At 46.7% G+C, this 26,840-nt stretch overlaps 1 protein-coding gene across 2 annotated transcripts in view; it reads right to left on the reverse strand.

The window, feature by feature from the left end:
• Nucleotides 1–26,840, reverse strand: part of LOC144723972 (uncharacterized) — a 79,037-nt gene that overhangs the window by 12,130 nt on the left and 40,067 nt on the right. For both annotated transcript variants that reach the window (XM_078602782.1, XM_078602783.1), the window contains 2 exons: nt 5,104–5,170; nt 3,842–4,053 (listed from right to left, as the gene is read on the reverse strand). In XM_078602782.1, the coding sequence (XP_078458908.1) occupies nt 3,842–4,053; nt 5,104–5,170 (279 nt within the window). The remainder of the gene's footprint in view (nt 1–3,841; nt 4,054–5,103; nt 5,171–26,840) is intronic.

Genomic DNA, 26,840 nt, shown 5'->3' on the forward strand with positions numbered 1-26,840 from the left:
TCCTAGGTTGGGGTCAATGCAGCAGTCCATAACTCCCCCCGCAGATCATGAGAAAGTAAAGAAAATGGCCTATTCCACAAGCAAGTTAAATGCCCATCAATGGGCTCAGGGCTTTGATACAGGTACAGGTGGTTGTTTGAGAAGAATGCCACTGAATTGTCTCGTCAAGGAGCGTAAACCATCACGCAAACTCCGGTAAACATCGCAGCGGCAGCTTTTGATTGGCCATCGAACAAATACGGTCACTGCATTGCACGCTTTCAGATGCGCTTCTGCGGCCATCTGGAATGCTCTTCCTTTCGATATTAGGAAGCCACTGGAGCTATGCACTTTTAAATCGAGATTGAAAACTAATTTCTTGAGAACTGCTTTGTTTAGTTTATTGCCCTTCCCTTGCACCTCTGGTTCACGCGGTTGGCTACGTACGGTTCAAAAGAAGTTTAACAAATATACATGCATACCAACAGAAAACCAAAAAGAATGTATGCAGTACTTGAGGCAGGCGTGTACGCACACAGTACGCAACACAAACGGGTTTTCCAAGAATGATATATAGTGGCAAAGGCGCAGTGGAAAATGTATACTTTTAGAATGGATTTAATACAGCGGCAGAGGGCATGATTAATGAGACGGTGGGAGTAGATTCCCGAGAGACAGAAAACCCAGAGAATGTTACATCCAGAGTATAAATCGGGAAAGTAGGAGGGACGGGCGAGCAGATATGGAGGTTACCTGAATGGAGAGAAAAGAAAACTCCCACCCACGCAACATCAGATGGTCTCAATTAAATGGCAATGTTTCATGGCAGGGTCTGGAAGAGGCAATTTGTCTTAGAAATTCACAGAAATAACAAGGATTCCCCATTTACTCTTAATATAACACATTAACATGCAAGCGCCAATAGCGAGCGCCCACTGTGGACATTGCACATTAGACCCTGGTACGGCCCAGTCATTATGGCCCTCTCCTGCAGTGATGATTGCACAACAGCAGGTACTAATTTAAGGCTGAACACACCTAAGGGAGGAAGACAAAGACAGATTTGGGTAGTCTGCCAAAAATGGCTACGCGTGGGCTGGGATTTGAAACTCAGGTTGCCAGGAATGCAGCGTGCCAATGACCAAGCTGACACTTTCAGATGGTTCAAGACAACGATCCCACCCCCTGTAGTCATGCACAGACACATCTATGCGCATGTAAAACATATTTTGCAATGTACGTAGCAAACCGTGCCAAATCGGAGGTGCCGTTGAAGGACAACATACTAAATACAAAAAGCAGTTTTAAGAAATGGGTTTTCAATTTAGATTTTAAAGTGCATAGCTTGAGCGGCTTCCTAATATCGGAAGAAAGATCATTCCAGACGGCCGCAGAAGCGCATCCGAAAGCGCGCAATGCGGTGAGCGTCTTTGTTCAATGGTTAGCAAAAAAAGCCGCTGTGAGGATGACCGGCGTTTGCATGATGGCTTATGCTCCGACGCATATTGGCAAACAGGGATAAAATCAAGAAATCCCCAAGTGCACTTTGCCATCATCACTATTATTACAAATTGCCTCGTGGCCAAAAAGTAGAAGCTTTCATTTCGGATAAGGACTTTTTTTCTAAACCATTTCCTGACTTGAAGGCTAACCGCAGAGAACGTTTTCTTATGAAGCTATATTTTTATGCACATCATCCCCTACAGAGTGGATAAAATGATTACTACTTGAGAAAAGTCAAACGTGATCAGTCCTATGGAAAGATGGGGCCCCACCATAAACATTTGGAATTTCCGCCACCAGCCGACAGGCTTCCAATCGAGACACTTAAAACTTTTTTTTTCATATGTTATTTTTACAAAGCTAACATTACCGTCACTCATAAAATGTGCCAGAATTTGTAAGTGGAGGTGGTAGTAAAATAGTTTTCTGCATAAAAAAAAAGTCCACTCTATGCACGGAATACTAATTTGAAAAGCAACTGGTTAAATAACTTTTATAGCATAACTGCACAAACGATGTTTCCAGAAGACCACGTACAATAAAAAAAATCCCATATTACAATTGACAGCAGGGAGAAGTTCCATGACAAGTAATTCTGCATGCACACACAAGAGCCACACAATGCTCGAGGACCTCCGATTAAGCACGGTTGGCTACGTATGGGGCAAAAGAAGTTTAACATACACAGAGGAGATGCTGCATCTCGGCGAGTTGAATGAGCATGCAATGGTTCGGGGCAACCGAGATTTGCTAGCTCATGACCACGGAAATAAGAGGCAGAAAAAGGGCCGTGATGGCATGGCGCGGCCCTCCAGCGTGCTCTCATGTAAAGGGGGCGATGACATGGTCAACGTCAAAACAAACTTTAAACAAATGTTAAACGATAAAATGAGTAACGTCGGGATCTGCTTTTATCCATCGTGCATTCTTCTCTGGCTCTCGGCGCCTTGTGTATATAAAGTGTCAACATTCTTGAGCAGGAGGGAGCTCCACTCTAAAATTAACCCCCCTCCCAGCCCACGCGTGTGCTCTCGGGATAAGGAGAGGCAATAAATGACCAATAAAGCCATTAGCGGAGAAGGAAAATGTTCATGTTTAGTCAAGTAGCCTCTCATTGTTAACCGAAAATGAAATGGCATTCCTGGAGAAATAACGAAGCCACTGGATTCATCCAAAAAATCATAGAAAAAGAAAACATCACAAAGTGAAATTAGAACACAGGGCCCTAGCTCGGAGCGGAATTGGTTTCAGATGTTGACCGCATTTGTTTAGCGTCATGTGACACCACATGTTCTCAACTGGGATCCGATTCTCCAACCAGCTCAGGATTTGGCTGACAAGGAGAATGTTTGATGCAGAACAAACAAAATTCCAACAAAATTAATACCTTGTATATAAAACACAAAAGGGGCAAGACTTGTAGCTACAATATTAAATATTCATTGTTTGTTGAACTTTTGATTGAAAGTAAAAGTTTAAGTTTGTCCCACTACTGCATGCATTTTTGGAGAAGATGGCAGCCTCCACATAGCCCACTGTATCCAGTGAGAAATCGTGGGCTAATGCCATCAAACCGGTGACCGAACATCGATCAACGATCTCCCAGTCTCCAGAGCAACTCCTCATAGCATTTTTGATCGTGTTCGGAAATGTGTTGGACATTTCTAACAGAGTGGAATTGTGATTATTTTTTTTAAAAGTCGCTTTTATTTAAGCTATCTACAGCCTTGAAGTGTAATGAGACTGGAGAATTTAGGCCGCAGCCAAAAATTGGTGGCCAATCTGAGTTGACAAAAACGTAAACGAGTTACCGGGACCACAACACTAGGTATTTGGCTCAAGGGCATGCAGTATAAAAATCAAGCCATCTGTCTGTGGGGAAGGTGCAAATCTGAGTTGATCATCCAGAACCAGCGGTGTTCCTTCCCACAGAGATATTATTGACCGAGCAAACCACTAACCAAGAGAATTTTAAAACTTTGCCGGAGCACCACCCAAGCCAGAAGAGACAAAAACTAAAAAATGCAAGGACACGAGATTTCTTAAGAGTGTAAAAAAAAAGCTTCTGTTATGCTACCACTCTGGCAACAATGCAGAACAGATTGAAAAATAAGAATAATTTACATTTGCAAGGCACATTTCATCCATAGATCCCAATGCACAATGTACGGAAAGCAATAAAATAAACAGAACCAGGGTAAACGACCACAACCTATGGGATGAAAGCCAGTTTAAAGATGCGAGTTTTAAAAGACAAATAAAAAAAAACTGCAAAAAAGCCCCGACATAGGTATGCATGTCGATCTTCTTTCGCACGTACGTAGCCAATCGTGCTCATCGGGGGTGCGTGGCCAGGTACCTGCGCCACCCTCGCATCCAGCTCTTGCTCGTGGGTCTGCTGCAGCTGCTCCATTTCCCCGTCGAACTGCTGCCTGAGCGTGGCCTCGAGGTTCGACAGGGCCTCGGCGTGCCTCCTCTCGGCCTCGGCGAGAGCCGCGACGGCCGCGACGGCGTCTCGCTCCGCCGCCTCCTTCTCCTGCTCCAGCCGTGTGCAGCGCTCCACGTAGATCGCTGCCGCAAACAAGACAAAAATCCCCCCCCCCATAAAGCCTTAACAAGCTGCTGCGGCAAGTGCAGTTAAGCGGGCACCTATGAAGGCCGGAACGGCCATGATTGGGTGGAGTGGAACAGCACCCACGCCAGGCCACCTTCGTCAATGTTTTTACACATCGCACTAGATACTCAATTGAGGCCGAGTTGACCTAGGGGAGGGCCCAGGGACAGTTCAGATAACCGCCATTGGTGTCGATCGCGAACGGGAATCGAATTCGGGTCGGCAGGTTCGTGGCAGTGCGCTAACCACGACACTACGTCGCTGCAGCACACAATGGAGTATAGATAGTATGTTAAGGGCAAAACATCATCACGGGAAGTGCCGTCTAGCTAGACCTCTCTTCCACTAGCTCAGAGCCGAGCTCGTGAGTGGGGCCCTCACGATATGGTTGTTTTTACAACTGGCGACAGGTCATGCCAAGCCCGAAATGAGCTGTGATGCCCGCTCGCCTCAAGATGGAGAAGATCGTTCTTTCACATTCAAGAAGAGGGAAATGGTGGGCAGAGGGGTGACTCAGCCCAGCATTCACTCGGAGGTCAATAAAAGATTGTCAAAAATGTGGTTGTCTTATGGAGAAAGCCCCAACCATAGGAATGAGGAATCTCCACCACTGGCTTGGTAACTGCCATGAGGGGGTGGCAGTCCCACGCTTGTTTTGATAATATTTATGGTCAAGGCCTTCGGTGTAAAACCCAAGCTACAAATGAGTCGCTCAAAAATTTGGCTCGAATAACCCTGGGGCTCTGACAGTGGTGTAAAAATTCCCCATGCCTACGGTGCGCAGCCCAATCACTCGATGTGGTTTACCACCTGTGAGTTCATGCCACTACAGTGACTATATCTAGATGCAAAGTGAATTAGTTTGGTGGGGAATGAACGAGCGAAGGGATTTTATGTAGCCGTCAAGTTAGTAATGCAAACACTGCATTGACAATTATGCCTGAATTATAAGTTATACAATTTTCACACAATGGGTCGATAGAATGTTGCATTTATCGATCACTTACCGAGCTGTTGCTGAACACTTTTGAGATCCAAATTAAGATCAGTCAACTTTCCAGATGATTTCTCATTCTAGAAAATCACATCCACAAAAAATACAATCACATCATCATCATCTGCAAAATCACACTGCATGATTATCGGAGTTTAAGAGAGTAACTTCGAGCAAATGTGGCATGTTCTTGGTTAAACAGTCACGTAGTAATAGGTAGACAAATTCTCTCAATTTAAAGCCGTTTGTTAATCAATGACAACAACTACTCATTCAAAGCTTAGGACCATATTGCCAAGGACATATTCAAGTTCTTTAACAGCTGATCAGACACTCAGCAGAAGCCGAAACGCCTCTTCCCAAGGACGGCACATTTTGACAGAGCCCCAGGGACGCATTCAGAATTTTAGTACGGGCTGTCGGAGGATATCCCCACCATGGACAGATAACTTTTTTTTAGCGCTGTTTAATCAATCAAGCCACAATGGTTTCCCACTCCGAACAAGTCAGGGGTGGCACTTCTCTTGTTTGTAGCCGAGCCAGTGGTGGAAATTCCACATTTATATGACAGGCAAGTCATTATGTAGATCAACCCACTTGCACACACACACACACAAATATACATACATGTAATATGTTCATGATCTAATACACGTACACGTCCTTTCATATGCTTCATGTTAAACGCATGCACCTTGCTATGTACAGCGATGTATGGATTGATGTAAAATGCAGACCGTTTAAGAGTCTCATTTCGTAATGCTATTTAACAGCTTCAACGGGAAGGTTTCGAGACGGCGTCGAGGCGCAGAGCCAGTAAGAGACAACCGAGTGTCAACACTGCTGGTGGCCCCAAGCCAGTGTGGAAATTCACCATTCCTATGGCAGGAATTGACCCCTACCCAGAAATAACATCTGACGAGGGATAGCCAAACCAAGTTTGAAAAAGCTCCCCACCAATAATCCGGGGCACCCATGATAATAGACACGACCCGAGTGTCGGTGGTGGGTCAAATTACCTTTAAACGACGACTCGTCATTTGGCAAGCGGTGGAACTATATGCACCACAATTGGTTTCGCTTTTCTCAACGGATGGCACTCCATAGGAGTGGCTTAGATTGGCCAATGGTACGGGCAAAACATGCATTCAGCGGGGCAAACATGCGAATCAGCGATTAGTTTTAACTGCCAACATTTAATTTAAAATGAAATTAACTTGTTTTAGTATAGCAAAATTAAGAATTAAGAACGCATTTTTAGACGAGCTGCAACTGCCAAGTCTAGACCGACAGTGCCTCAGTGCACTTTCGTGGTGAGGTGCAGTGTGTAGACTGATGTGCAGTGCGAATCCATCGGGATGCACACGGCTACACACTCATAACAGACGCCAACGCTGGAACTGCTAATTGAAGGTCAATTGCTGTGAAATGGGTGTGCCACAATTTCCCAGCATTCCATTATTGTTGTGCACCACGCTGCCAACTCCACCCGCTAACGCCACAACAAGGAGGATTTCTTGAACCAGGGCCCACACTGCCAAATTTAATCACGCAATTGTTTAATGGGACTCGGAAACGTACACGGGTTGAGTGAGAACAGGATTTTTCACAGATTCTATTTATTTTCATTTACCTAATTCCCAGGTCCCCACCACCCCCAATGTAAACAAGCATTTTGGCGACTTGCTTGTTTACCTTGAATCCCATGGGAAGCAATTTCCTAATGATTTGCCAACATCTGGACAAAACTTGAAAATACATAAAACGAGAAAGTCGGTTCTGCTCCAGAGTTCGTTTAACTAACGGTGTCTCTTATACTCAAACAAGAACTGCATTCTCACAACCAGGGCGGCATCAGCAGCAGCAGTAGTAAGTAGCCTTCACTCACTTTCTAACAAAACCGAAAGCCGCTAATCTAGATTTGAAGGTTTCGTGACTGCAGGGATCCACTCTTTTGGTTCTTTCGGTAAAGTCACTTCAGCAATTGTTTCTTGCTGTGGTTGTCCCCACCTGATGACGGACACGTGTTGCACCCGAAACGTCGCGATTTAATTTATTTCATACCTACGTGACTTTACCGAAAGAACCAGAGAGTATGAAAACCACTAGTGACTGCCGGTTAATTACCCAAGTGACAAGTAGTGGGGTGAAAGGTGCAGCCCTGCAACTTCTTGTTCACACTACTGCTGGTGGAAGGGCCTCCCATCGAGGGAGCTTGTGAAGAGCCTCATCTTCACAAGGTACTTCGGCAAACCCTCCCATGCTGGCCGGGCATCTGGGACTAGGCGAGCAGCACTCCAAATCAGAATCGTTTCATTCATGCTGGAGAAATCCGACGAGCTACGAAGCTTTTTTTCACAGGATGGTCCAGTAGGGGGGGGGGTGACAGACTTTACACCCACCCACACGCGGCTTGCCAAATCGACTTGCCGTGGTGCACCCAAAGTATGACGGCACTATGGATAACTGTAATTTTTATTTTTAATACGTTAAGCAGACCATCCGGGAAGGCACTTCAAATGCAGTTAATCTGCATTGTGCATGCGAATATTTTCATTCAATTGAGGGCGTTTCAGCAATTTTTGAAACATGCACACAGATGCAATACAAGTAATAGATTTGAATACAAAGTCCAAGACAAGTATGTTGAGCTTGCGCTCCGATTGTTACTTTGGTCTGTGTCATAATTACAGCTAAACCTAAACTATTTTTTATCTTACTTGCTCAGGCCCACCGAGCTATGAAGTTATTTTTCAGGAGTGACCTGGCCACAAAAATTCATCCCAGCCAAGCTCTAAAACGCCGAGAATAATCCATGCAACCACGGAAAAAACATGCAAACTCCAAATATATTAGGCATCAAGGGTCAGGATCGAACCGACTGACTCCTGCATACCAGGCAAGGGAGTTAACATCTTACCAGCTCAGCGCCCCTCTTCCAGTCAACAGCTAACAGGTGCAACGCCAGTACACGTCTGCCTAGGAACTGAAAGCTGCCACATGGAACGCGGTGTGGTGCATAGACCTGCCAGTGTTAATTTAATCCACACGTATGTTCACAAGGAGCCTCTTTTCATCCAGAGCCAACCAGTTTCCATTTCGATCACACAGGTTGATTGCAATTTGTGCAATGCTCCCCAAGGTGTCAAAAGTGGTCATTAACTTCACTTCTAATTTTGCATATGCAATGTATTTTAACATTACCCCTTCCAAAGATGGTGTTTAAAAATTACTTACTGCTGCATGCACTCACATAGTACATTTTCCCAAGTCTAGGGTTAAACATCCGAATGTGTATCATCAAGAGTGATCGAGTCACATTCATCTCTGTTGGCAACGCTTGGCCAGGAAACGCCACACTCATTGCAAGGGCCAGTCGTTGTTTGGAAAGACCACCGTTGACATCCTACACAAGGATGTACTGTCACTCGTGGGAAGGATGGACCAAGGTAATACATATGAATCCAGCAACATGTACAGCACATGTACTGTCCACACCAGGAGTGCACCGATTCTCCCTCCTCGCTGCAAATTAAATTGCAGCGACTCAGGGCGCCAATCAGATGGAAATTATCGATTCAATATTAGTGAACATAGCAGCCTCTAGTGGCCGCAGTTGTAACGTCAAATCGATTACATAAAACATCCATACACATCAATAAAAACGCAATTATTGCCCATGCATTCGGCTGCCAGTGTAATGAGCTTCAGCACTGCTGTTAAATCGATTCAACGGTACACCACTACTCTCCGCACAAATACAGAATCTGATCCTAATCATTCCCAATCAGATGGGTCAGTGCTCAACTCCCTTCACCATATTAAAAAGTGGAAATTCCACATTCTCGTGGCGGGTGCCACAGGACAATGTTGCATATCCAACTTACTGGATATGCAAGTTGGATACGCAACGTTGCTTACCCAACGTGACGGGTATTGGCGTACATGTGAAAAGGTTGGATGCGTGAACAATCTACAGTAAAATGACAATCACACCGTGCACAAGTACTGCCCTGGGTGCGGGGGGGGGTGTCTCATTCATCAGGGCGGATGAGCACTGGGTTGGATATGCGACGTTGTGTTCATGTTCCGCATTACATTCTCCCCGCGAGACGCGTTGCGCGAAACTCCGCGTTAGGGCGCTACATGCCGCGTGTCATGGGGGCAACCTCTCCGGCCGCCACTGCCTCGACAAATTACGAACACACATGGCGCTCTGTGCCTGAGGTGGCGGCCAGGCCACGCGCAGGCGTGACCGATGCCAGGCAGAGCTCTTTGCACGCACGCACCCAAGCAAGCCCAAACCTTTGGCCACTGCTCTGGAAACTTTCAGCCTTTCCAGATGCGAGGAGGAACCCATTGTGGCAATCGCCCCCCCCCTTCCCCCAACCATGCAAGGCAAAGGCTCAGGAGGATAGAATTTGTAAAAGCCGAACGGTTTGTTTTTAGCGCCAATACTTTAGCAGGCTTGTGGATGGGTTAATAACACCGCTTAAAAATAGGTATCGTGTCACTTAAAATGAAAATCAGGCACGTACCTACGCGAGAATTTTCACTTGGCTGTTTGTTTAATGCTACTTTCCTGCTTACCTTTGGAAAAAGCCACTCGACAAAGCCGGGGGAAAAATCTGCAAAATGTCACCATTGTTAGTGGGTGTTGGCAACCCTTTTTAAGTAAATTTTTTAATTACCACTAAAAACAATTACGGGATTAAAATTGACCATGGTACATTTCCACATGTGGAAAAGCCCAGCCCCTGCAGCACATCCAGGCATTGTTCAACAAAGAGAGGGTGGCAATGGCTGGGCAGTGCATTTTATTTTAAGTCCAGGCATGAGTGCTCTACCCCCCCCTCCCCCGTCAAAACATTTGAAGGCGAGACCCTGGAGCGAGTGGATAGCAAAGCACAAGACAATTAGGGTTTATATAATCACACCGTTTCCCAGTGTCGGGATGACCCCACTATGCCCCCCCCCCTACCCCATCTGCTCCAGTGAACATGGTACCGAAATCATTTCCATCGCCAGTCCCAGGACCAAGCGTGGAAATTCCACGTAAAAAAATGAATGCTCAAATTTAAAACAAAGTTGCAGTACTGTATTTAGCATTTCAGCTGACATTTGCAAAGCCTTTCTCTGGCCACTACTTAAATGTCACTCGCAACTGGCATATTACTGTTGTATTTACATGCCCAAGAAAATACTCTGCCAATAATAAATGGTAAAGTGACGGTTCGTATTTTATTCCATCTTGTGCCCTTCTCACGTTTAGCGCCATTTAATTCAGGAAGATGCGACATCAAAAATTCCACCGCAGCATTTTCAAGCATTTGGCACGCTTGTTTTTACTTCAAGCAATCCTGAAAAAGGAGTTGTGGCATGAATACAGCCTTGACCAAGTCACGCTCAATGACAAAATACAAGTCCTCCGTTAGAAAACACGTAATTAAAAATGTCAAAGCGTTAAATAAAAATCCAAGTGTCTTCTTGCACAATGAGCAGTGGCGCATCACTCATCTGTCAGTGGCCCAAGCCAGCAGTGGAAATTACACATTCGCATCGCCAGCGTTCAATAGGACAACCTCAAGATGCTCTCATTGACATGCAGATTCAATACAGGAAGACCCTCGAATATCGCGGGTTCATCGTTCCCGATTACGACCAATCGCGGGCCACCTCTGTACCAATTTAGCTATCGCGGGGGTTAGTTTTGTCCTTTCGCGGGTATACTTTACACTGAAGTAGCAGTCAGTGGCACGGACAATCTTTGCCATACAAGCATCTCGCAGACAAAGACCCTCCCCCGTATCGCCTCTTAACAGACTGTTGGGGCAAGTGCTGTTAGCGAGCACCTATGAAGTCCGGCGCAGCACACGAGAAGGTGGGTTAGCCAGCACCACACCCGGCCGCCTTCGTCTCCCGAGTGGTGACATTTACACATCGCACCAGGGACTCATGAGGTTGAGTCGATCTAGGGGAGGTCCATGACCGGTTAAGATAATCGTCACTGGTGTAGAGCATGAGCGGAAATTGAACTCTGTTCGCCAGGTTCGTAGCGCAGCGTGCTAACCATTGCACTACCGCTCCCCACTCACGGACAAACAGACATCTGCTTTGGATCACCATCATCATTAGTAGTACATTTAGCAATTACACTATTTATTGTCTCGGAAAGTTTTTTTGTACCGGGTTTTTACATGTTAATTTCAATTAACCAGTTTAGTTTATTTGGTATACTGCACAGCACTTATTTAAATTGCGATGTTGTCTATTTTTGGTTGCCGTGAAACTAACCGCATTATTTAGGTAAGGCTCAAATATTGAATATCGCGGTTTTGGCTTGTGACTCTCCAAAAACGTAACCCCAGCGCTATTCAAAGGTCTTCTGTACCCTAAACCAATGCTCAACTATAATTGTTATGCCAGGGGCCCCCACCAGCCATAGATAATAAGTGTCATAGGATTGATTAGAAGCTGTATGTTTTTTATCTGATGTATACGGGAAACAAAGTTTACCAGTCACCAACGTGTACGTAAATATTACGCAAGGTGACACGTGTCACTTGTGGCAAATATGGCATTCATTGGGCAACGTCTGTAAATCATCCATCACCACCGTGACTGCAAGAACAGCACAGACCACGTGACCCACGGGAGCCCTACAGAGCCAGTCAAGGGGATGCCTTCAGAGACTCCATCGCGGGACCCGATGGCTTTAACTCCATCACTCCCTCACCACCACCAAGCAGACCGTTTGCCTTATGATAAGGCTCGTCTTGTTGCACGACTTCCGCGCTCAAACCCACCCCACTCAACCAATGCCCCCGAAAATAGTGGCACATGCCACGGAAAAATGTGTCGTCTCCTCCAGAGCAAATGCAGTCGCCGCGCAGGATTGCTGGCGGTGCACAGCAAGCTGCTGCGAAAACAACCGCCGCCCTCCACTTTAGCGTGAAGAGGAAAAAAAACCCCATGTTTGTTTAGACATCGGGGCTGGTCACAACCTTCCGCCCCACACAGACGAACTCTGAAAGGCATCTCAATGAGAAACAGGTTGTTTCTTTTAAACTAAAGCACCCAGGCAGGTTTGTTTTTTTTTGCTGTGGCAAGATGCCCCACGGTTATTTACTTGGATGCTTTATTTACTCAGCATTCATCGCACGAGTCAAAGCCCCCCCACCCCCACGGGGGCAGTGGCGAGATGGTGTACAGGAGGTCGTGGGTTCGATCCCAACAGTGACGACGCCTGTAAACTGTATTTGGAGTTTGCATATTCTCCCCTTGGCGGGTCACTTCTGAAAAAGAGCTATAGAGCTCAGTGGGCTGAACCAGGTAAAATAATAATAGCTCTTTTGTCGTTTGCCATTCTCGGAGTTGGCATTAAGCCAGATAAAGTGCAAAACAAAATGTGTTCACTCAACGTACTGTTAAGCGTTTGTGGGTTCATTTAAAAAATGGGCCAGGGCAGTAGCGTACATTTCCATGGCTTTTAAATTATGCAGGAGGGGTCAAATGTTAATGTTTCATTCCTTCGTTTGGCTTTTGCTTCGAGGTTATGCCCGGTGGTATTGTAGGTCATGCATAGTGGTATTGTAGGTCATGCATAGTGGTATTGTAGGTCATGCCCGGTGGTATTGTAGGTCATGCCCTCCCTGTCAAAGAGTGGCTGATGCGCAGTCAAGTCTATTCGTACACGGACGCAACAGGGGCTTGTGTCCTATGGACAAGTTGGGCATTTGGTCCGTACAGCCCGATCACTCGCCTCTTACTCCAAGAACCCCGTGATGTACAGAGACCTCTCCATACTGCACGCCAAGCGAAGCCCAAAGTTCTCTGATGGGGTTAGGTTTCACGCTCGATCAGACACGTTGCAGAGACGGATGCAATTTCCGAGTCCACGGTTGACAGCTTAATATTTTTAGGCTATTTATTTTCAGTTAACCTTTCTCCATCACGTGAAGCACGGATAAACAAGTTATATACCAAGCAAGAGGGTGGAATAAAAGTCTGATTACATGGCTAAAGAAACACCTGCTCCGCTGTGGCGACTGATCAGAGCATGAGATAATGCACACACCCCCCTAGGGGAAACCACATCAATCAAATGACTCCAGAGGGTTATTTTACAGACACACCCCAAGCAGACACGATCCAGCAGCAGTGACGGTGAACCCGGTGTTATTTCCGAGACACCACACCGGGCCCCGTTCACCAAAAGTCTGCAGCCGTGCATGCCGCATGCGTTGCGTGCAGCGGTATGTCCAGGGCTTAAAAATTTCCACTTCAAAAAGTCAGCGTTCCCAGTGCTCGCTTGAGTGTCGGGGGCAACGTTCGCCCCCCATTACTGGCTCCGAACCGTGGGAGAAGTTCCACGTTCCTGCGACGACAGACTCTGTTGGACAGTCACGACCGACCGAGTCGAAATTGGCCGGGATTTTTATGAATGAAAATTCGTATTGCCACCTCGCCATGCGTGGGTTTTCTCCTGGTGCACCAGTTTCCTGCCACATGTATAACATTCAGTAATCGGCTGAAAGCATCTTAATATGTAGAGAACTGCAGAGCAATCGTTGGTGCCGGCTCGCCGCCTGGCAGCCTTCCAGCTGGTGTCTGTGGTTCCTACCTCGGCGATTGTGAGATGCAAATTGCACGAACGGCGCTATATACAATTTCATTTTAAAAGCAATCGTTAACTTTCCCACATTTAGCCACCAAGAACAACCTCTGTCATATGACAGCCGAACCAATGTTTGTAAATCTCCGAGTCGGAATTAAGACAAAGTGCCAAGTCACATTTTCTGCTATTGTTTTTTGTGTCGCCATTAAATCGCAGGCTGAGACCATCAACTTACTAGACACTTGAGAACCCAGTTTCATGACAAGGAGGCCGTCTGGGTTCGAACCCAGAATTTCAGCGGTGCCAGCTTAGCAATTTGACCTTCGAGAGTCACCTTACCCACCTCGCTCACCCAAGCTGCGACTTGTATGCAATCAATGAGGAGCTTGCTACTCGAACAGGTGAATGATATGCCAGGCTACAATTGAATTACGCCACATACCAATATATATGTTAGCCTATGACGCTTAAGAGGAGCACTTCAAAAGAAAAACTACTTGCAAAGTAAAAATAGTTAAGTACATTGTTTTCATTACATTTACAAAATATGTAAATTTGTAAGTGTATACTCAGATATTCCAAAAGTAAAATACTGAATCCACACCCTCTATCCAAACAAAACAATAAAACAACCGCTCGCTATTGCACCCATCGTTTGACTGCTGTTTATACACTTACCGTACAATATCTATAAAACTTACCATAAACGGGACATTTCCAGCTAACATACGTGGGGAAAAACACGTGTACGGATGTACGCCTCGCCCCCCATTACACGTACAGTTGGCGGTCTCTCCCCCCGCGATCTTTATGGCAGGGAAGTGTCCGAGACAGGCCAACAACGGTGGTGCAAGATAAGTTCAGCGCGGGCGCGTAAACAAACACATCACAGCTCCTATCTCCATGGCGCAGAGCAGGCTGATAATCAGCATTCCTGCACAGACGATACCCAATTCGTGTGTTCTAAATATGTGCCTACAACAACAACTAAAAGCTGCGCGTCTGACAGATAGCCCCCGAGTGGCTTTGTGGCTGTGGAGTTGGCTCACCGGGAATCGCCTCCGCAGTGACAGCCGCGCTGGAGGAAAATATGTTAACAACAAAAAGAAGATGGAAAAAACCCACGTGGGTTTTGTATGTTACGATATGCCACGTTTAAAGACCTACGTTTCAGTTTTTTTAGGGAGGTTTTATTTGGCGTCTCTCTTATCAAGATATCGATCTACACTCTTTGGGTTACTTATTCCAGGTCAAAAAACAACCCTCGCATGGAAAGACATTAAAAAGGGCCACCACGCCTCAAAATCAATGCGCTCTTTATTTAACCCCCCCTCCCCCCGGGTGGTATTGGGTGGACACCTTCCACTGCCGTCGGCAATTCTCTGCAGTTGCTGTCGATGTTTCTTCACTCACAGGGGGGGCAGCTGAAATCCACACCCCCCCCCCGCTCACTGAAATACACCACACGGCGCAGACCATTCACGCACGAGGTCGCCAGTGTGGCTCTCCAGCCACAGCGAGTGGGGTGGGGGGGGGATTCTATTGCCGGACATCGACTGGCAACTTGTTTCTGTTTCACGTCGCTGACACGCCCAGTTCCGTTGAGCGTTTTTGGTGTCCGCACGGCACGCAGTCGTCACCGTCCATCGAGCGTCTCTCCCGTGAGTGACTAGCGGCCTGTGGCTCATCTCGACTGGTGTTTCCCAGAGCCCAGCAATGGAAATTCCACATTCCTATGGCGGGGGGTTTTGTTTATCAATACGGAGAGTGGGGCTGACTCTTCACCAAGTCGTACTTGTATATCTACCGGGGGGGGGGGCGGGGGATGATCGGAACGGGTCGTTATGAAACTTGCAACAAGTTAAGGACGTGCCACTTACAAGAGAAAAAGAACACAAAGTTACCGAAACTCAGGAGGGTACAAGCTCTTTTTATAATAACTATCAACAAAAATATCTCGGGGATGAGCTCAGTGCCTGGCTCCCGTTTAGCGGGAATTGCCATGGGGCATTGTGCGCATTCGTACCATTGGGGGGGGGGGGGGCGAGGGGGGCGAGTCCTCATTGCGTTATGAAGACTTCCATGACCCCCATGGCTTGAGGCAAGGGCAACAACCCAATTGTTTGATTAGCATTGGTGGGCACCCCCCCTCCCCCACCCCTGCTTCGTGCCTTGAGTCACGGCTGCCTTTGTCTCCCCCCCTACCAGACATACTCGGTATGTTCCAGTCTGTAGCTAACTATGCTGCTTGAAAAATAAATAAATGACATCACCACATTTACGTAAAGCTGAATTGAATTTAGATGGCAATATATTAAAGCCGTCTACCAAATGATGGTCAGACGGCCATCAATCTATCAAATCGGTGGACCATTTATCGACATACAAAATTAGGGAGTAACTTCCTTTGGTTTAGATCACGTAAAGCTGTTTAAGATAAAAAGGGACGCGACCATGATTCCCAGCTAGAACTAACATCAGTGGGCACGTGACAGCCGAACCCGTGCTGGGCATTCCCCCTGAACCAACCTGCACTCACTAGCATGGTGAAGTATAGTCAAAAAAACATCCTTGGAGGCGTAATGCCACGAGGCCGTCGATCACCAGTGGCTTGACAAGGAGCAGTACAGTATACAGGTGAAGGGAATATATAATTTTAGTAATTCATTTACACAAGCCTCTGACAATCACCTTCGGCCAGAGTAAAAACAACCACTAGTCTCTGCTTCTCACCTCACGGAGTGTAAGAAATTTTAAAAACACCTACCGAACAAACAAACTCATTTTCAAGCTTGTTGGGACAAGTTCTGTTTGCAAGCAACTATTAACGCTGCTATGGTATGCACACACATACCTTTTAGACCCCCTCCCCCCTCCTCAAAAACCCAACAAAGTACGGAGTGGGGGGGGGGAACAAACAGCTCAACCACGCGAGGGAATATTTCAAGCGTCCGTATCAAGGGCACGTCGACCGCTTTTGACAAGCCGGCGATTTGACACGACTCCATCGCGGGGCTCGGGGGCTGCACGCTCGGAGCTTCCTCCGCCATCCAACACCGCTGCTGGGCCCTCTCCTCTCTCGTTCCCCCATCGCTTCTCGCGAGCGAGCGGCGGCACAGCATTTGTTTTGTTTGTTTGACCGCGAGGAGGAATTCCTTCCCAAACGACGCTGCCGTGGCCACGGTCGAACGCCAAAACCACCTCTCTCGCGCACTGCCATCTGTGCCGCGCTGTTACCACGGCGGACCCGGTGGGGGGGAAAAAGTGTTACCTTGGGTCTCATAACTCAAAGGAGGCACCTGCATTATTAATGCTCCGTTCAGGAGGCACACAGGACGACATTAAGCTCCAGTGGTGTATGTGCCAAGGCGGTGCGAGCCCACGTGTGTCACCCCCCCCCATCCACTCTGGCGGGTGAATAATTGTACCAAGCTGTAGTGGGGCTCTCGAAAATAAACCAGAGCTTGACGATGTTTTTTAAAAAATATATCAGGACGTTTATACACACGCCGCTGAACCAGGGCCAATGTACGTGCAGCATGAGGTGCAACATAAATTTGGTACGGACACAAAAAAAAATCACACGTGCCACCAACTCTACGTTAAGACAAACGCCACGTGCGAGCGAACAACTATGAAAGAGGCCGACGGGGTTGCGTAAACTACGGCATGGCAAGCAGCACCACACGGCCACCATTGTCTCTCCCACTGCCGATGTTCACACACACACACCACAAGACGACCACATTCTCAGTTTAAAGTCGAGTCAACCCGAGGGCAATACTCGGGACAGATTGGGATAACTCGCCACTGACGGGCATGGTTGACAATTAAATTCAGGTTGCCGGGATCATAGCACTGGGCAGTGACCATACCAACACGTCTCTACACACACACACGCAACTAAGACTCTGTACAGACAATATTTGGCATGTAAATAAAACAGATCGTATGTTACGTTACACAAGCACATACATTCGCTGTTAACTACCGTACACAACACGAGGCAAAAGACACCGTTTCAGAAACCGAGTACTCTTGAACAGAAACTGCTCTGGGGCAGTTGACGTACAAAACGATAACAGGGAAATATACTAGGGATGTTCTGCCGTAGAAAGTAACAAAACTAAGACGATCCTAAATCCTGGACGATTCCGTTACCGCTCGCATCAACGCATCACCGCAGTCCACATCTCACCTGGAGTATTTGTGTACACGTAACGAAAGCTGCAGGAAAAATCCCAAGTCAAACTTACCAAAAATGAACTCAAATTTAATATCTTATCTGTAATGCAAGTATTTATTACCCTATGACAGATGGAGACCCTTTCAACCACGGGGATGACGAATTGCTTTTTTATTTAAAAAAACCCAAACCCAATTAATAATTTGATACAATTTTAAAATGCTACATTAACGTAAAGTTCAGTAGTTTAATAGGTTACAAATACAGCCGAATGACACTTGATAGTGCTCGACTCAACATCACAGGATTGAGAGTTTAAATCCCAGTCGGAGTTTGGGGTGTTTTCTGCTCATCACCCCTCCATGGTTGATACAATGAGCAAAACTTTGCAAAAAAACGATAGTGGCTGTCCTATACAACAATCTGACCCCCCGCCATGAGAATGTGGAATTTCCAACCCCTGGTTCTGGGCCGTCAAGGGAGACGGAGTCTCGGAGGGCTCTCGTTTCACGAGTAAAGTTGACAACAGCGGCACTGGGAAGAGAATCCAGAAAGTAGTCCATACCTCGATATGCGAATATTCGATATACGAAATTTCAGTATAAAACGAACTTTGGATTTACTCCCATTGCTTTAAATGGTCATAAAAATTAAAATTTAAAATAAATCGATCTCGGTACTATATAAATACGAATACAATTCCATCTTCACCATGTTTATTTTATTTAAGTAGTTAGTTTTTTTTCAGTACAGCACAGTATAAAAAAAATATGATATAATTTTACATGTAAATTGTCCGTTCACAATACGAATGGTAAGTTATGACGCGCCCACAGTACGAATTAGTAAGTTACGCAGGCTGGGAAGAAACGCATCCTCCAAGTCCGAACGTCGTACACCATCCAATATAGGAAGTCTCACCACGGGGACGAAGCTCCAGGAACGCATCTACAGTACTTCGCATTTCGAGGCATTGCGTTACCGACAGTCAACACCGTACCGTGCGTGTCGGGCTGGACTGCACACGGGTCTGTTTACCTTTTTGGGCTGCTTGCTGTGGGTGCGGGAGTAAGACTTGCTCTCAACGCAGCCCATTGCTGCTTGCCCTGCACTCTCCCCCCCCACCACCACCACACCTCAACTCGCACACCGCTTGCCCAGCTCGGAGCGTCTGCCGTGACCAGAGAGCCGCCGCTCATTGCTGGGAGCCAGCAGCGCGCGGGATCATGCCCCTCGCTATGCACCCACACCGCCACTCGGCCCACCCTCTCACTTACACCACTCCTCCTCTCGCACCACCCGCAACGTAAAGCCACCCTGCCTCCTCCTCCTACTGACAGCCCCCCCCTGCCACACACACACAACGCGCATGCACGCCAGCCAGCTTTACCACACTGCTCATAATAGCCGAGCATTGCCTGCCGGCTTCTGGGGAAATAAACCGGTATGTGTCTGGGGACAAAAGTCACATTACAATCACTTACAATCCTCTGGCATCGGCAACACCCACCCCGCCCCTCCCCATTTCATAACAAAGAACTTTCCACAACGCCAACTCAAACACGCATTGTTCTCGATTTGCAAGCCTAAAGCCAAGCAGGGGAAATGCCACATTCCTATGACAGGAGCCGGGTCATCCATATGACGACCACGACCGACCGTGGTACGGATTTAATTTAGCCCGATGGTCGGACTCCCAGCTAAGACTTAAATTCTCAGGCTCCTGGTTTTGAGTCGTCTTCTCACCAGGGCTTAATTTCTCAAATATTGGCCGGGTCGCTGGTTGACAAGAGGAGGTGGGAGATGGTGAGTTAGCGCCACAGCAAGATATTCTGAGTTGTGGGGCCGTCCATAAATGACGTCACGCCATTTGACGATTCTTGACCCCCCCTCCCTTCGTCATACACGGCACAAAAAGTCAGACCCCCCCCCCCTCAAATATGACGTCAAAGCTCTGCCCCCCCAAATAAAACATGCTTCAAATCCGTTTAAACTATTGTCATTGTAGTGCGTATTTAATGTGCCGCTGCACTCTGATGTTGGAAAAAACATTTATTAAAAAAGTCTAATTAAATAGAACGTGTTGGCTATATTTATTTAAAGTTGCACATTTTGATGTGACGTCACATTTCTCAACCCCCCCCCCGCGTCACAAATATCTGACCACCCCCCCAGGTGCGTGACGTCATTTATGGACGGCCCCTGTGCCAGATACGTAAACATTTTCTGGGTTGCCAACCCGACTTAAAAATGGGGATTTTTTAATACATTGAAACATTATTGCTCATTCCCTCTGCCTAAAGTTGCATTTCCACAGCACTGCATTTTTATTGAAAGAGCAGACTTGTGCACAACTTGCAAATACCCCTGCATGCCATTTAGCCATAAGGGTTTTGAATTATGACTAAATAAGCGTGCAGTTTTTATAAATTAAACTCAAAACATTGTTATTTATGCAGCGTTTGTTACCAACAATTATTGTATTTTATCTACCTTTTGGAGATAAATGCTTGTTACCCGTGCCCACACACGCATTTTGCTTTTCCAACCACACAGGACCACCAAAACACTAAACACGAACATGAAACTACTATACACCATGCTGTTGTAAGCAGGAACGAAAACCAAATGTGTGTCCTCTTGGAGCCACCGGCACCAACCATGGAAACGTGGAATTCCCACCTCTGGCTCCGGGCCACCACTGATGACAACGCAACGTCGACGTTACGCATCCGAGTCGTGAGACCCGAGTTTGTTTTCTACAAACCACGTGGGGCAACAGCAGGCTAACTAAGAGAGAATCCTACCAATATCGATGGGCACATTGGTGGTGTGAGATTATACATATACCAAAGACAGAGGATCCCCCAAATAGCCTTAACAGACTGCAGTTTGTGAGCACCATCTATGAAAGCAGGCACGGCACAGGAGGGGGTGGGTGGCCAGCACCACACCCGACCACATTGTCTCCCCGGTGGTGATTATTACACACCGCACCAGGTACTTGTCTGAGGCCGAGTCGACCTAGTGGAGGCCCAGGACCGAGTTCGATTCCCGTGAGCTGGAATCGAGCTCGGGGGCCGCCGGGTTCATAAGCGCGGCATGCTAAAATCGCTACACTACTGCTCCCCAAACACTTGGGTCCCAATTCAAAATCACCTTGAATCGGTGACTTGTCCGACTGCAGTCAGGGGGTTGATACGTGTATCAGTGTCCGGAAGATGCAGTGCCGTGCCTTCAGTGTCTGACATGCGTTTAGAGGACAGTATTTGGGCTGCTAGAAATGTCCACGTGGTAAGTCACTTCGTGGACCTATCATTTGTGGCCAGGTCGCTTCTAAGAGCTATATAGCTCAGTGGGCCTTACCTGGTAAAATAAAAGAGTTCTTAGTTAATAGAACATACTGAAGGTGTACCCCGTATACAGGATGCTGCCGTGGTGTCATAGTCATCACAATGAACTTGCTGCATTCCAGGACGTCTCCGGTTTCAATTCTTGGTGCGGCAGTTGAAAGAATGGCCACATTTCTTACATCCCACGCACACTCATTGCTGGTTTTATTAGGTGCTCACCGACAGCTCCTACCCCAACGGTCTATAAAAGGCTACACGAGTCTTTCAGGCTTATTTTACACGTAGATTAAATAGTAAGAATAGTCCTTTTTACACGGTAATGTTTACCCAAGTCCCAATAGTTGTTCAAGGAAGATCCTGCATGGAATGGTTGGTTCGTCCTTAATGATCGTTTCATATTCAAGTGTGTGTACTATATTCCGTACACGTGTGTACGGAATACGTGTGTACGGGTATTGTGTACACGTACACACAGTGAACGATAGTGCGTGTGGCGGTTGGTGCGCGCTGCGCAACGGACCTGGCGAAACCGAGTTGGATTGCCGCTCACGGCCAACACCAGTGACCAATATCCGAACCGGTCCCGAGCCACCCCGAGGGTAACTCGGCCACCCAAAGGAGTTTCTGGTGTGTAATTATCGCCACGAGGGAGACAAAGGCGTTCGGCCTTCATTTAGGTGCTCGCTAACAGCACTTGCGATCACAAGCTCCACCACTGGAGTGAAATCAAACATGAACTCCACACCATCACTCCACGAATAAAAGGTAGGTTCCTCCAGTCCACACCCTATTTGGCGTTCCAGACCAATATCATAAAGCAGCATTTGTTCAAGCAAGTAAACTTCAGATAGGTTTCAACCGGAGTCGTCTCACCACGAGGCAGGCTTAGAGCAAATGCTGCTGGATTAGCAGATGTTATCAGCAGCACTCCGTATAAACTATGGGGGCCCCGTTCAACGCAAAAACCACAGGGACTCCTCTAACTTACGAACTTCGAGATACGAACATGTTCGTATGTCCAGTTGCCCGTTCAGACCAAGATCATAAGTTCAACCGCCATGCAATAGATGGCGGCATCTACACCTACAGGAGATTATACAACTTTTAAAACCATTTCCCGTGTTTAGTATACATGCCGTATAACACGTTTGGAATCGACAGGCGTAAAAAGTTGGACTTACGAACAGACCTCTGAAACCTAACTCATTTAAAAGCAGAGAAGTCCCTGTACGGCACACTCATTACGCGTTGCCATAGAGCATCACGGGGTAAACGCAAATATAATTCCAAGTGCAATGAAGAATTTGTATTTGGCTTCCCATGCGCTTGTGGAAGCAAAATATCAAGTGTGATATTCTAAGCCCAAGTTTACTCTGGTCTTTGTTGTTATGGAGATGACTTAAACATTGATTACAACACAATGGTCTACTCTCCATTGGAGGCTTATCTAATGTTCTGGATAGCACACGCACACACGAGTCACCAATTAAAAATCTAAGCTGTCAAAGCACAATGCAAAAAACAGATAGATGCAAAGAACCTAACAGTTGGTTTCTTCTTAAGAGCCACAGAGCCCTTGCAGATCTTGATATCAATTTGCCAATATTTAGTTATTGATATGGCCCTTATTGATAACACTGCTGGATAACAGCCTCCAGATGATTTACTGGCCAGTTGGTTTGTGTCAATGAAAGTGGGGATCAGACTGGAGCATACAGTACCAATGGATTTTGTTTTGCAGATATATTCGAATAATGGTGGTTGTCCAAAGCACTATCCAGGCTCTGACTTGCTTAGCTTCTCAGATCTGGACAGACCAGGGGAGCTTTACGACAGATAGTTCTTGATACAGGGATGTATTTACAAAAAACACAGCAAGTTTAAAATTATTTGAAACAGTCTGTTAGTAAGTGCCGATTCCCAGATATGGGGAAAGGGTTTTCCTTATATATAGCTTTTTCAAATATTAAATTCCACTCGGGTAAGAGTATTCACAACCCAGAAGTTTGAGAAGTTTAAATCCCAGGTTAGCATATCACCACATCGGGGTCAATGGAGTACCCACTGCACCATCAACGTCGGTTGACTCGTGGACAGACTTGCCCCCACCACAGCAACGTGAAAGTTCCATCCTGAGGTACAGGGCTGCCAACTGTCATAAAACACCCTCTCTGCGTGCTTGTTTGAGCGACGAGATACCGATTGACTCAATACATTAAAACATAATTTAGTTTTTGTACACATTTCCAGGTGTTTTGTTACATCAGCTAGATTTAATAAAATATCAGAATGTTTACTTATACTGGAGGAATCCGATGACTTCGAGACCAAATACGTCAGCTCTTAAACAAACTTTTTCTTCATTTCCCAGTCTCCGCCAACGACCCATAATGGCACAAATTCTGCCACAAGGGCGATGGCTGCAACAACACCGAAGCCCAACGTCGGTAGGGCTTTGTGGCCCGAAAGGGACAGGGGGGGTTAGGACTGGACACATCGGAACGCCGTCACTTCAACAGCACGCACATTCAGCTATTGTTACCAAAAAAGAAAGCCACATTTTTTTACTGCTTTAGCGAGGTCATATTTCTTCCTAACCAATGCCCCGCATAATACAGTCGGGTGTGCACCTTAAGCAACTCTACTCATTTGCACATTACGTTAATCTTTAACCAGATTGCACAAAAAAAAGATGCATTCTCTGCCAACAGCTACACAGTTAAATGCCACGGATTAAAGCCCTCGAATCTTAACCAGATGTTGTAGGAGTTGAAGTCTCGGTCAGGGTTCAACTCGGCCCATCATACCCACCTGGCACAACAAAATGAGTAGCACTTTATTATAAAACAGTGGTAATTTTACATATAGACTGGCCCCCACCACACGAACGTGGAATTTCTATACCTCTAGGCAGTACCACCAATGGAGAATAGCATCAGCCACATCCATGAGGAAGCAGGCAGTCTTTGCATTTGGTGACATGAAACGCATTTGAATTCGGAGGGTGCATTCATATTCATTTTGCTGTATATAGCATAGCAGGACATCGCATCTGATCTCCCCCCTTGCGGGTGCCATCTCTCGCCAAATATTTCCACAGTACGCGAGCGCGCGCCAGCCGTGAGCTTTTGCCGTGATCGATGCCAAGCTGAAAACCAAGACCGATTACTCGCATTAGCGCTACATTCCGTTTGGGAAACGGAAGGTATTTTCGCTATGATCATGGCTCGCTCTTGGATTTGTGTCGGCAAGTGGGGTAGAATCGTACCGGGCCCTCCAGGGGAAAACAACAAACTGCAACCTCGGGGAATTTCATCGGCTGCCTTTTTCACCGAAACCAAGTAAAAAGGGTGGCATAACTTGAATAGGAGGCTCCGGTTGCAAATGTGTGTGGAGCTTCTTTTGCACTGTACGTAGCCAACCGCGCTAATCGGGAGGCGCTCTCGCATGCACACGTGAGCAATTGTTGAATACACTTACGTAATAAAATAGTGGCATATTACTTGTTTATACCGAGTTTGCCATATCGTTTACTGTTGATATCTGGCACCGACAGCAGGTCACCGTAATTACAAAATGTGGCCAATGCAAAATAGCTGTTGCAATCCTGCCTGCACATGAAACGCAGGTGCGTGCACAATACAATGTACACCTTGCATCGCTTGAAATACTTCAAATGCCAGTGCAAAATTTATGTACACAGAGGAAAAAAATCATACCAAACTATGCTATAGCAATGCACGTGTACACTGGCTTTAAAAAAAAAACACTTGATGTGGGTGAAATCATTTTAGGTAGCGTGTAATTTGAAAGAATAAAAAAATTGTGTCAAGGCCGTGATCGTGAGCTATGCGGTGACCCGTTTTCCATTGCGGCTATGGGTTAATAATACACTCGGGGAGACCATTTTCAGCCCAACGACCCCGGAGAGAAACGGCCCTATACTTTAATTTCCTCCCACACAACGTATCGCTCATGGTGATGCATGCGTACGCTTTTTACAACGAAGTTCATTTGCGCAAGGTGACCAATGTCATTGGAGGGTCGGGGGGGAATGGATTTGCATTAAATATACAGGCTTTATACCCCCCAGGTGCTCACCACGGTGCAGAAATTCGCACAGTGATCTATAAGTATCCATGTGACGATGCACCCGTCTCCCTCGTGACGTGTGGCTCGCGAGTATGCGGGAGAGGGACATTGCAAGGTTGTTGTTTTTTTTAAATGTGGCTTTGGAGGAAAGTCAGCGAAATGAAGCCGGGCAGCAAGCGGGAAAAAAACCCATGGAGAGAGGTCCCTGCGCAAGGTGGCATAAGAACGCGGACTTCTTCCACCAACCAGGAATGCGGAAAACAACATCCAGGGTCAGGGAGGTGATCGGGCAGGTAATCGAGAGGCTTGCCTCGCCCAATGCTCATTTAAGCAAAGAAGACACCACGTGACAAACATTGCACGTGTAGAGCGCTCGTCAATGCTACTGGACAACTGTGAAAGAGCTTTATAGCTAATCGGATTCCTTTCCGTATACATATTCCGATTCAATCCACTGCTGGATGAGGGCCTGCCACACTATGTGCATTTCAAGGCGGGCGTCTGTTCACACTTCACCACACTGGGCAGTTCGGGTTTAACAGGGAGCACTAGTACAATATACAATGCATTTTGATCCACGGACCTCTGCTGCCCATAACAGCCTCCCCAACCCCCACCCTCCTGCCAACCTATAGTACCTGTTATGCACAATGGTCACCCATCCAACGCAGCTTAGCTCGGGAAATCCGATAGGATCAAAACCGCATTCCAGGCACTTTCGTCAAAGTGCAACCGATTCTTTACAAATAGTGGCCCGTGCTACTACTACGACTACAGAAGCAGTTCGTACAGCTATTATTATCTTACACACACACACGCTTCACATTAAACACAATCATTCTGCATCATCACACGCGGTACCCATCGCGCCGAGCTCAGCACGGGGGACCGCGTGCAGGGGACAGCAGCAGACGGTCATAAAGCTCCGGGATGCGTACGGAAATCGCACCTCCGGGGGGATAAAGGAAAACGAGGCAATATTGGTCCCGACAAAACGCACTGGCGGGAGCGTCAGAGGTTCCACTGCCCATGTGCGGCAGCGGGGCACGCAACCTGGCGCCTCGACCAACAACGGCGGCGTGTCGGCGATGCGAGCTTTTAATAATTCCCTGCGCTTTGGAGAAAGCTGAACGAAGCCACACAGTGCCGGATTATCCTAGGAGTAAAAGTAGCTACATATGCTTACGGGCCCCGCACTTTTCAATGGCCCCGCGCTCAATGCTTAAGCCATCAATTCCGGTTCAGTGATTCTGCACTTGCTCTATTACTATAGTACTATACTGCCTTCAACTTTTATGAACGACGGGGTGTTTAAGGTTATCGATTTGTTGTATTATCTGGCTGTATAGCTATGAAAAAATACAATTACTTTACTATGCAAGTAACAAAATTTGTGTTTTCATATTTGTATATTTTTATTTAGGGCCCCTTTATAACATTTGCTACAGGCCCCACACTAGCTTAGTCCGGCACTGATGCCACAGCAAATGGCGCACCGCTTT

Source organism: Lampetra planeri, chromosome 19 (assembly GCF_965212315.1).
Source record: "Lampetra planeri chromosome 19, kcLamPlan1.2.h2, whole genome shotgun sequence".
Lineage (NCBI taxonomy): Eukaryota > Metazoa > Chordata > Hyperoartia > Petromyzontiformes > Petromyzontidae > Lampetra > Lampetra planeri.